Source organism: Microtus pennsylvanicus, chromosome 9, assembly GCF_037038515.1.
Source record: "Microtus pennsylvanicus isolate mMicPen1 chromosome 9, mMicPen1.hap1, whole genome shotgun sequence".
Lineage (NCBI taxonomy): Eukaryota > Metazoa > Chordata > Mammalia > Rodentia > Cricetidae > Microtus > Microtus pennsylvanicus.
Window position 1 is genome coordinate 10,928,895 of NC_134587.1, and position 12,526 is coordinate 10,941,420.

The 12,526-nt window shown below is 45.6% G+C and overlaps 1 protein-coding gene across 6 annotated transcripts in view; it reads right to left on the reverse strand.

The window, feature by feature from the left end:
• Rapgef4 (Rap guanine nucleotide exchange factor 4) overlaps positions 1–12,526 on the reverse strand; it is a 257,925-nt gene that overhangs the window by 100,548 nt on the left and 144,851 nt on the right. For 2 of the 6 annotated variants that reach the window (XM_075984894.1, XM_075984895.1), the window contains one exon: positions 10,196–10,215. The exons of 2 other annotated variants lie outside the window; for them this stretch is intronic. In XM_075984894.1, coding sequence (XP_075841009.1) covers positions 10,196–10,215 — 20 coding nt within the window. Of the gene's footprint in view, positions 1–1,899; positions 1,988–5,537; positions 5,622–10,195; positions 10,216–12,526 lie in introns of those variants that run through there. 2 more of the 6 variants (XM_075984897.1, XM_075984896.1) reach the window with 2 other exon arrangements.

Genomic DNA, 12,526 nt, shown 5'->3' on the forward strand with positions numbered 1-12,526 from the left:
TATTCATTAACTAACTTCTTTAAGATATATTACCTCCTATCCATTTGCTGGGCAGACGCTTTTAGGTACAAACCCCGAGCGTCTATCTTCCTGTTCTTTTCTGATCAGACATTTCCCGTCATTAACTATTGATTGGGTGCAGGTAGAACACTAAAGTCTAAATCACCCCGCATTTCTGGATATTGCCTTGAACACTGACCTTGGACCTAGGTCCTGAAATCTTTCTCGTCGATGACAGATGACAACTGCATCTTTCCACCCGCTCAAGCCAAAAGCCTGGGAGTTATTGTTACAGTTCCTCCTACCTCACTCAACAAATAATCCTACAGAATCCATCTCTAAATCCATTCTGGATGCGGTGCTGTGCCGGCCGCCTCTGCCGCAACTGCGCCCTCCTCTGGCTCTCTATAAGTACCACACTAATTTCCTAGGAGTCAGAGAACTTAGCCACGCTGTTTCAATTCTTCCCGTCCCCTCCTGCTTATTGCTATGACTGTTTCCCCAGTTCTTATCAGGGCAAAAACCAAGAAGAGCCAAACTACAAATCAACAACAACACTGAAAACAAAAACTGATACCAAGCCCCGTTTCATACAGACAGCTTAACTCTCTCATTTTGAGACCGTGCCTCGACGCCGAGGGTGGCCTTGAACTTGGTGTTTATCCCAGGGTGACATTGAACTCCTGATCTTCCTGTCTCCACCTCTTCAGTGCTAGGATTACAGGTGTGCACCACCACGCTGGGCTCCTAAATCATTTAATAAGTAGCTCCAAGTCACTCAGGAATGAATTTCCAATAACAATGAACCTTAATGTTTTATAATAATAATGTATAAAATACTCCTTTGTTTCTCTAGTTGTGCGCAGCTACTGATGACCATTACTCAGTCAAGAAGAAAAATTGCAATAAAAATATTTGGCCATCAGAACTTTGAACACACCCAGGCTTCGGTTTCCACGCCTGCTTGAAGACGCTGTGTATAAGAGAGTGGCCCATGAGAGACTTTCAACTACAGCACGCATCGCAGCCTGGAGCTCCGAGGTTTTACCCTGGACAAGTAACACCTGCACCATGGAGAGACCTGAAAAACAAGCTGCTGTTTTACAGATGACGCTGTCATCAGAGTGTTCAAGCACTGGGCCTGCAAGGATACAGTCATCCAGCCTAGGATCAAACCACAGTTGAGTAAGATCACATTCTTGGAATGTGACGGAAGGAGAAAAAGAAACAGTGTTGCCAATAGTATAAAGGATGCTTGTAGTATTTTTCAAATAGCAACCTATCGCTTCTTGCAATGCTTAGCTCTGGAACAACAAAGTTAAGAAAGTACTCTAAAATGAGCCACTGATCAACAGACTTAATTCTTGGGAGAGTGTTTGTCTAAGGTATTGGAAGCTCCAAGTCTTTCTGTGGACTCGCAGGCTAGACTGCATTCAGGAAAGCCGAACATCACCAGCGTGACACACTAGAACTATACGTTCACCTCTGGATAGACGGGTGGCTAGATGGATGTCACTCTGGATTAGTTTGAATGTTCCCAAGTCCTTGGAATCTTAGAAAATCACATTTATTATCCACATTTTCACTAAATATCTTGCTCTGTGTAACTCAAACTTCAAGGTTAGGTGTGCCGGAAACACTGGGATGGCCACCAGAGGGAGCCCGTGTGTTTTTCTGAGTCTACAAAACACTAAAAGGAAAAAAAAAAAAGCTTAGAAAACATAAAGCTGGACAGGAGAGGGGAGAGGGGCTGCAATCATTTCAAAGACTGTCTTATGGATGCCAGGTGCATCTCCCACTTACGCTACAAATCCCCTCACTCGGCAGCGGTCTCTCGCTATGCTTTGACGCAGAAAAAAGCTGATTAGCCAATCATAATAGTTTTAAAAGTTCACCTACCCTAAGACTAGAAGGTCCAGGGGGAAGTGCCGTGATAGCAGCCATAGCTCTCTGCCGTGCCCCAGGCAAGGCTTCTGCAGCTGTCCTCACCATCCCTGCTTTCTCTGTTCTGGTTCATCTTTGTGCTCAACTTCGGGGTAAGGTTTGGGTGTGGCTTCCTCACTTTGTTTGGGATCGGGCTATCAAATTACAGCACTTGGTGTGACTTAGGATTTTTTTTTCCCTTCTCCTATCTGAGCCAAATGATGAGGACATGAAAAAGAATGACTTTTTCACTTGTCATCTTGATGACTCCCTGGAATGGAAAACTGGACCAAGTTCTAAACAGGATAAGAGAGGGCCTCCACCAGGAAGTCTAGAACTGAGCTCATGTGACCCATGGGCCCAGTTCAACTTTCTGCTAGCTAGAGTAATGTCCTAGATCTTTCTAACATCCCAACCCCTGCCATTTGACAGCATTATCAAACTGTGTAATTAATGTCTTGTTAATTTTTGGGAGGCCGTTATACTGAGAGCCATAATCATTCGTCCGCCAGGAAAGTCAAAAACTCACACAGTTTCAAGTTCATTTTTGATAGCAATTAAGTGACAAGGGCACAAACTTCGAGGAAGGTTCATTTCTGGAGCCATGAATCCTAACGCGTGCATATCAAAGTCATACATATTCATATCCTCCGAGATAGAATTTTTCTGTCTTCCTTTCCCTCCAGTTACAATTGAAAGTGTGTCAGGAGTGAATTGAATGACTTAGCCTTGTTTTCCAAGTTTCTTTTTCATGTCTAGATAGGGTAATTTTATAATGTATGCAAATAAATTAGCGCAAACAAATTGAATTCTACAGGGTTAGGTCCTCGGCTGGATGCTGGTGGGCTTAACGTGCTTATTAATGCTTCAGATACGGACTCAGAGACGTTATTATCAAATTTAGCAATGACGCCCAATTGGGTGGGATGGCTGACAGTTAGGAAAACTGGATTGAAATTTAAAATGACCTTGATGAACAGAAAAGGGAAAAGGGGGCGAGATTTAATAGAAATCTTTGCAAAATAATTCACTCTAACGATGTGGGGCGGCAAAGAAGAGAGAAGCGAGCACTGCACAATTACGGCAGGAAAGGAGCTGGAGGTCAGAGTGAACGGCAGGCTTCAGAGACATCAGCAACCTGGTTCTGTCGCTTCAAGAAAAAGAAAGCAAAATTTCAGGAACAACAAAGGGGGAAATTGTTACCCTAATCCCTCTCCTAGATACAAATTAGATCAACCGAGGAGAAAAGTTGTTGCTTGGACCCCAACACCTACCTCTACCTTGGAAGGTAGGCTTGGAAGGCAACGTTTTTTAAGTTTATGATTGATGACATTAACTCCATTAGACAAAGTTCTCAAGCTCAGTTCCTTTGTTCACAGAACGCTCACAGTCTAAAATTTCCTTTCCCCTTCTACTTCTCCATGCAGATGTTCTGAGTCTCTCCCTGTCCTGTGTGTCCAGCCACACGGTGTGTAATTCCACAAATCAGAGAGCAACCAGCACTGGGCAACTGTGCTCCCCACCCCCCAACCTCAAGGAGGATGAGGAACACTCTGCAGTGCTGTGCTCAGCAGCTGTCAGGGCTGGGACTTTCACTAAAGGCTGAAGAGCTCTTAAGGCCACACTCCGCTGCCCCATGGGCATGGCAGCATCTTAATGTACTTATTTGCTTGGTGTCTGCCTCCCTCTGGGGCTGCTATATCTGACAAGCAGCACCAAGTTTTATTTATTTTTCATGGGCCCATTCAGACCCTGGGATTGATTAACAATGTGTGTTAAATTCAAAGTTTTCGACTAAATAGGTAATATATTCTGTGGGTATTTCTGAGTTATTCTTTGACTGAAAGAAAATAAAAAATAAATTTCAGTGTAGTGAAGAGAATTTAAATAGTTCTGAAAACTGGTACAAACCTGACCCAAAAATACTGATAGTGACTGGACAGCTTGATAAAATGCAAAAGAATGGAAATAGTTATATATCTTTGTACACACATAAATTCTTATGTATCTACATACAGTATGTATACATCTATAAACATTTATCAAGTTATCATCTATTGTGAATATGATTTTCCCTAAAGGCAAAGAGAATGATTTAAAAAAATTCTATTATCTGTGCACTCAGCAAAGCTGTCTTGACATGGAATTCAAATTCTAAATGACAGGGGTAGGAGAGATGGCCCTGCGGTGAAGAGCACTGGCCTGCTCTTCCAGAGGACCTGAGTTTGAGTCCCAGCACCCACATGCCAGCTCACAACCGTCTGCAACCCTGAAGGGGAATCTCAACCAATCACCTTGTTTGGGGAGGGTGTTTGCCCCAGGGCCCCAAATAGCTTATAAAACCATCCATGTTTGTCCCTTTGTTTCCTGCTCTTCGCTGGAACCTTGGCTTTGCAAGTTCTCCCCTTACTAAAGCTGAATATATTATATTGACCTTGCCTGGCTAATTCTGTTCGCCGTTCGTTTACGCTGTAACACAACCCTAGTCCTAGGGAATCTAATGCTCTCTTCTGGCCTCTGCAGGCACCAAGCACGCACATGGCATACAGACATACACGCAGGCAAAACATCTATGCACATATAAATAAATAAATGAACAATTTATGAAATAAATGAAAGGTTTTTTTTTGTAGATTATAAATGACAATCAATCCTAGAGTGGATCATCTCATCTGAGAAAACTCTTACCATGAGACATAGCTGCAATTTGGTCACAAAACAGAAATGATAGAAACTCAACTACATCAAACCTAAAAGATGCCAGCTCCGAATTAGTTGAGATAACTCTAGCCACCCACAGTGATGAAGAAGATCATCAGCACAGGATAAAATGTTTCCAAAGACAGCCAAGCACTGTCCTCAGCTGCAGAGCCAGCGTGGCTGTGCTTTACAGAGATGTGACGTGATGCTCTACTCCCTTGCCAGCGCTGGAGCTGCTTTCCTGCAGCAGAGACCACCGAGCAGCCTCATCTCGTGACAGGCCACCTATCAGAGAGAAAGCCGGAAGAGGCTGAGGACGGTGGCAACCTCAGGCCTTTGTCATGAACATCATCATCATCTTGTACATCCAACTCTACATTGCCTCCTTCCTCTGTGATCTCCCACACACACCAAATTCTACCCACTGATAACATGGCGAGAACGTCCTCACCGTGACAGAAGCTCCATAAGCCATCTGCAGTGGATAAGCTCTAGGTCAAGATATTTTAAAGACCGCGAAGAAGCACAAAAAACAACCATCAGATAGACCCATAACATCATAAAAACAATTCTAAAATACACAGTGAGGCACCACCCAGGATACCCAAAGTATCCCCCTCACTAGGCAAACTCACAGTCAGCAGGTACCAGGCTCCAAGTGGGAAAACAATCAGATACCACCAACTCCCTGACCTAATGAACGACGCATCCAAGTTTAGGGCGCTACCTACATCGGCTGCTTCCTAGCTAGACAAACAGCAACTACAAACCATCTTAAAACTTCAGCCACCGTGTCACGGCAGAAGCTAGAGAGATGCGGGATGGTCCACTTTGATCGCAGCCGATGAAGGGAGAGAAGAAAAGGCACAGGGAAACCCTCCAAGGACATTCCTCCCATAAGACGCATAACTCACAAATACAAAAACAAACATCTCTTCAGAGGCTGGAGCGCTGAGGTTGTCCTTGGCACCTTGGCCATGAAGTCACTGGTGATTTCTGGGAGGTGGAGCAGAGTACAGTCTTGGCTGGCTGGCTGCTCCACCCTTCCTAACAGGCCAGCCTTTTTTTTTTTTAAATAAAAAAATAAATCAGTATTTACACACCACACAAGTTGCCGGACCCAGGAACAGCTTGGCTAAATCTAATCTCTACCCTGGCGATAAGCAATTTGCCCTTCAAATTCCAAAAAGGCAGGCTTGGGATTTTCTGAGGCCCTAGAATTGTGTTGTTCTGTTCTGTGGAAGCTCTCTCTGGGTCCCGTGTCGGTCACATGTGCATTCAGATCTGCATCGGTGCTAAGGTCCTGGCTAGACCACAAGGACCCAAGACAGAGGGAAACGGCTCCTAAAGAGCCTTGAGCCCAAGGCAGGATGTCTTCACAGGCTCAGGACCTGAGGCAGGCATTTTACAAGCAGCTGTTTTAAAGTGGGCTCCACAGAAAAGTATGCGAACCCAGCGTCTGTGCTAAGGCTGGCATTGAAAGGGTTCACCCAGTTTTAACGGATATCTGAGATTTTTACAACCTAAGTTTATATGAGGACACACTTTGCTTTCTCTGCACCAGGCCCAGAATCTCACGAGAGCAGTGAAATGATACCTGGAACACATTTGATCTGCTTTCTCTAACCTTGACAAGTGGCAGCAGCAATGAGAAAGAAGTCACTAAACGCTGTTAAGGTCCCTAACATCCTGACTGATAGCTGCCTGCCCTAGACTGCGGTCCTTTCCTTTATGAGGTGGTTTAAGAACTGGTCACAGTTTGCCCTCACCAAGTGACGAGGTAAAGCCTTAAATCTACCAAGTGACTTCCCTGAATGGTTCTTCGTCTACACAGCTAATGGTTTTTCAATGTTTGAGAAACTCTCGCCAAAACTAATGTCACACGAGGCCCTCCCTGTCCGTCGTATGAAAAGGAGCCATGCTAGCTCACTTGCTCATACCTAGGTGTGTCTAGACCTGCTCGGAATCATCACCTTGAGATCCGAGGGGATCCTGCTGTCTATGGGCCGGGCCCTATCTGCTCATCACACCATCGACTCAGTAGCTGCCTAGGGATGAACACTTCAAGGGAAACAAGATGTTGGTATTTCAGGAAATTGAATTTATTTTCAGCAGCCCCCTGATCACAGAGTCTATTTTCCTGCTTTTTCCACACAGAAAGGATAGAACTTTCCAGAATAACAAAACCTCTTGGCAATTGGCTCTCTAAAGACTCAACACAACAAACAACAAAATCTCCCCGGGGGCACAAATCTCAGAGAAAGGCTCCTTCCTTTAAAGGCCAGCTGTCACGTACGCGTTAGCTGGAGAGCTGGGACCTGGGGTTTTAACTTTGGTGTTAAACATGATCAGCCAGGTATGGCATGGAAAGAAGAAAAAATAAAACTCCTGCTCAAACAGATCAAAGAGAGGGATTTCTTTAGAAAACCAACAGCCTCGAGCAATCACAGCCGTGTGAATACAGCCCACTTGCATTCTTGGCTCCAAACTCATTTTTCTAATATATCTCTGCATCATTGCATAGGTCCCAGGATCCTGGGTCCGTCTGACACTGATGGCTCCAGCCCTCAGAGTGGGCAGCAGACAAAATAATCCAGCAAGTGGAGATGTGGAAACTAATGAAAAAAAAAGAAAGTTTTTTTTAGGCACAGTAAGACCTGGTCTGGAAATAAAACAGAGCTGGCAAGGTAGTTCAAAATCTACATATCGATGTCATCATGTTTGATTAAAAGTCAAACACGGTGATTAAGGAAACGGCACGTGGAAGCCAGGGAGGAGAATAGATTCCTTCTACAAAGACTCGGTTCAGGCACCGGAGCAATCATCCAAGCTCTTTTATTCCATCCCACAGGCGTATTATCGTTATTTAGGGAATACAGCGTTTCTCAGCGTGTACTTAAAGAAGAGAAAGGATAAAAGAAAACATCATATCCCAACTCGTTCCTTTAAAGGGAAAAATTTCAATTAGCCCCACTTTAGGGCTCTTAGGCCTCTTTTTATCTCTCTGGACTCCGGCTCTACTCAGGGCGGTCTTTCATCTCCTCTGCCTTATTTGACTATGCATGGAGATCCTCCCAAATTGCATATGGTATCATTACATCTGTTCTGTTTGCTAATACGGAGTCCATGTGCTTGATGGTTTGCCGGAGACCGATCAAGAATAACCCAAGTAAGTATCTGCTCGTACTAAGACCTGGGCGACAGCTTGCCCAGTCCCCCAAATCTTTCAGGGTAATATGTTGCCCACACTCCACTGAGGTTCTGCAAAATTCAGATTCCTATGAGATGAGTACGTAACAGCTGGTAGGGCCAATGCTTACGGTCCTCCATCTGCGGGTCCCTCTGCAGGGGGTGCCCAACCTAAAGGTCACCCAGAGACTAAAAGTGATGGACTTTCCTTTTGAAGCTTAGAACATGCTACCCCCGCCCCCTTCCAAGGCTTGGGCATTCTGTATGATTCTCCAGATCACCAGCTGTCCTGGATGAGGAAATCTGAGGTGATCTGACCATCTTGATTGGCCTCACGATCTGCAGTCTAGCGGTTACATAGATGCATTGGGGCTCCTGCATAAAGGGCAGAATCCGCTTGCAACTACTTCCTGAAAAGTCTGTTGCTGGTGGATCTTGTGAGACCAATTCTCTAGCTTCTTTTAGACACATACAGACTTGGGGTTTTTGCTGTTGGCATCGTTGCTGGTTTGCTGTTTCTTATTTTTGTTGCAACAGCAGCAGATACGCAGCAAGGGTCACTGAAGAACAACAGCCTATTAAGGAGGGCCACAAAAGGCATCAGGACAGTTCCTTTAGAAGGGGTGAGGCCACGTTTCGGAGATGAACAGATAGCTGGAAAATGATACAGTGCTTAAGAAAATACTAATTACAGTGATAGTCCTAACATTTCTCCGCTCTATTGTTCTCACTCCGCGCTCTCCATAAATGATCTCATTCAATATTCATAATAGAATTTTGAGGTAGTCATGACTAACAGCCGCATTTTAAAAAGCGAGACAAGGCTGTTTAGGCAAACAAAGCAGCTTATACATGGCCCATTGCTGCCTTCTGAACTGTTTTCCTGAACTAAAGAAAGTCAAACTTCGGCGTGACTTTGGAAGTGGCGTTGCCTAGGCCGGGACTCCTGCCTGACGTGGTGGAGCAGTGGGCTAGGGCCAGCCGGCTCTTCAGACACCAGCACGGTGAAAAGCGGATGGCTTACAGAGTCAGCGCTCTGGAAAGGGAAGCAGAGATAACTGGAGTTTAAATACGACTGTCTCCTGCCCACAGTGGCAGGCCCGAGAGCAGAGAAAGGGAAGCGTGACAATTCAGTAACATCGTCACTTAGGTCCAGCAATCGAGAACAGGCTTGCAAGGTGGTACGTGTGCGTTCCAGCCAAATATGACGGTCATCCCAAGGCATGTTCACCAAGAGGCCGTCCACACTGCACCGTAAGCATTTATTAAGTGCACTTAATAGATTTAACACCGTCGTTACCCACCCGAGCAGTATGCTGCTGAGATACTACTATCCTGGGCACATAGCCTGGACACGGTTGGTGGAAACTGTACCTTTTTTTTTTTTTTCGTTGGTTTGTTCTTTTGAGACAGGGTCTCATTGTGTAGCCCTAGCTGTCTTGGAACTCTCTCTGTAGACCAGGCTGGCCTCAAACTCAGAGATCCACCTGCCTCTGCCCCGCGTGCTGAGATTAAAGGAGTCAAACACCACACCCGCCCCTGGAAGCTGCGTCTTAAATGGCCTCTCTCACCTGTTTTCAGAAACCAATTACAGCAATTAGCCATCCTCAGTTTCCAAAGAGAAATGCTGATCTCAGTGTTAGGATTTTTTTTTCTAATGCAAGCTCTCTACCAACGCAAATTCCCAATCAAGCCAAATCAAAACAAGCCAAATTAAGAAATATCCAGGTTTAGTGGGAGTCCTGCGCTCTCGGGTGGCCCCGAAAACGAACACCAGGAGGAAGGAAGAGAGACCACATGATCCTCTTTTGGGCGTTCACTTAAATACTCTGTGGGAGTAGTCCTGACCCCCACTCCCCCACAAGGGAGGGGTCAGGACCTGGCATGCTGGGATTTGGAGTCCAGACCAATAAAACTCTCAAGCCGGGGGCTAGGATAGATGTGAGGGGCTGGGGTCTAGCTCCCAACTTAACATTGAGTGCACTGGGATATAATTAGGCAAACTCATCAGCAGACCCTGGTTTTCGTCATTTACATTCCCAGTAAGGAAAAATAACCGGTTTTCCTCACAGAGTTACAATGATTTGTTTTATTGACGTATCTGCAGCATGGGAAAAAAGAACCCTCAGCACTTGCAAGCTGTTCCCTTATCATAACCTTCCTCCGGACTAAATACCAGAAACATGTGACCATCATGTCAGAGCAGACGCCCTGCTCCCCTGGGTATTTTAAATGACTCACCCAAGATGGCACAACAAGATTAGGAGACTATTTATTGCTCTGTTGACTGCGCATGGAGAGCTCCCTTTGCTTGGAAGGTCACTCTGGTTGTGTTTTACCTTATGACAGTTACAGAAGTTAGGCAGAGAGAGTGGCTACTCACATTCTCCTTATCGGGAATCCCTAGAAGGAGGAAAGAGAGACAAAAGAGGCCATGAATTGTGTGATCAACCTCTGCAACGGAACCAAAATCCTTTGCCAATAACACTTCTATGTTTTCCGTTTGCGCACCCATGAAAAACTCACATAGAGAGACCATGGCACCCATACATAGCTCTAAATAAATGCGTCAGGAACGGAGCTATGTGTCCAGGAGCAAAAGCTGGGATTATTTTGTGTCCATCAGATGCTTTACCCTCCCAGTGGTAAAAAATCTCTCTGTGGCTCGTTGACACCACGCAAGCAGCTAACCCACTGTCTGTCTGGATGCCAGCACGCTCAGAACTGTGGACAGATAAATCTATTCTCTAGTTGCGTGCACACATCTCTACGCTACAAACCATCTCCTTCTGCTCCAGCAATCTGAACTCTGGTGCAAGCAGCATAGGAAACCCACCAGAACCCACGTTCTGCAAATGAGTTCCTTCCTGTTGTGCTCAGGCCAGGCCTGAGCATGGCAGCGCTGTTTCAAGACGAGGGTTATCTCAGCTCCCTTAGCTCAGAAAATGCACCAATATTCCGTGTGCTCATCTGTTCACCCATTTACAAACATTACGGGAGCATCCACGAGAGGCAGCTCCTGGTCTTTTTCTCTTGGTGGACCTTGGGCTGCCTCTGGGAAGCTACTATGGAAGGTGATTTTTCAGCCCTGCAGGTCCTGACAGTTGGGATAAGGCGTGAAGATCCTTGGGCTGCCACCTTCTATGGGAGGCAAAGGCCACCATTAAAGAACTTTGCACAACAGGAGGATAAGAACAGCTGAAAGAAGGAAAAGGAGCAGTTCAAAATTAAACGATAATTTATTGGGATTACATACTTGTAATCTTAGTGTGCGGGAGACTGAGCCAGGACAAGACTAGCCTGGGGTACTTAGTAAGACTCTATCTCAATAAAACGGGGGTGGCAAGAAGGCTCAGCAGTTAAAAGTGCTGCTGAAAGCTTGACCTGAGTCCAATCCCCTGGACCCACATGATGGGAGGAGAGAGCCGACTCCTGTAAATTATCAACTGATTTTCATGCATGTGGTATGGCACATACTTGCACAAACGTTCACAGAATAACAAATAAATGTGATCATTGTTATTTTTAGAAAGACACCAAGATCAGATACAGTGGCTGCCACTTGACAGGGTCCAGTTCAGCAGTTGTGACAAAGATATTATATTTGGGAAATCTGAATATTGACTTGATAGTGGCTGTTTTTACTGGAAAGCATGACAGCTCTTCCATGTGGTTGAAGTGCTGAACACACAAGGAAAAGCCTTTTTTTTCAAAAAGCCAGGGGCAGGGCTGTACCTGCAATCTTTGATACTAAGGAGGCTGGGGCAGGAAGATGGCAAGTTAGGCTAGTCTCGGGTCTGTAGTGAGACACAGTCTGGCCAGAGAGAGAGACCCGCGGAGAGAGAACCAAGTTCAGACTCCTAAGCTTTCAGGAGAAAGTAGAAGGACCGTGGAAGTGTTGAGAGTAATGCGGGAACTCCAGGATCATGCAGCAGAGCCCTGAGGCCCAAGGGAGAACAGGGCTGGAAAGTTGTTAAATTAATAAGAACAGTGGGAACCACTGAGGCTATGGTGATGGCCAACTGTGGAGCACTTCATTTAAAAGTATGGGGCAGAAGCCAGACTTGTGGGGCTAGTGAGTGGCTAGGGGCGAGGACGTGATGGCTAATACCTCATGCATAATTATCATGTGCCCGTCAGACTTTTGACACATGGCATGCGTTGATTCTTTTAATACTCACAACAACCCTAGGGGGAAATTGAGGCACAGTGCATCGGAGTGTCTTGCCTGAGGTCACATAGCTAGAAGACAGCACAGTTGATTTTTTTTTCGGCTTGGACATTCCTAAAGAACCGGTTATTTCTAGTTCAGCTGAGGGGAAGGACAAAAAGAAAGAAAGAGAGAAGGAGAGAAAGAAAGGAAGAAAGAGAGAGAGGGGGAGAGAGAGAGAGAGAGAGCGGGCCGATGTTCCTACAATACTTGGGACAGAAGATAAGGAACCCTGAAGATTCTAGCCAAGCAAGAAGGTGGCCCCTGCAGAAACTAACAAATTGGAGAATGAGAGTGACCTTAAAGGAGCAAGGGACAGGGTGGAAATGCTGTTGGCCACGTCCATATCTAGCCATCAAAGTGCCATAACTTCAAGTACTCCAAGCTCGGCACTTTGTTACACACACACACACACACACACACACACACACACACACACACACACCCCTGCAACAGGGATAGGAAATAGAGAGTTGGCTCAGCAGTTAAGATCACGTACTACTC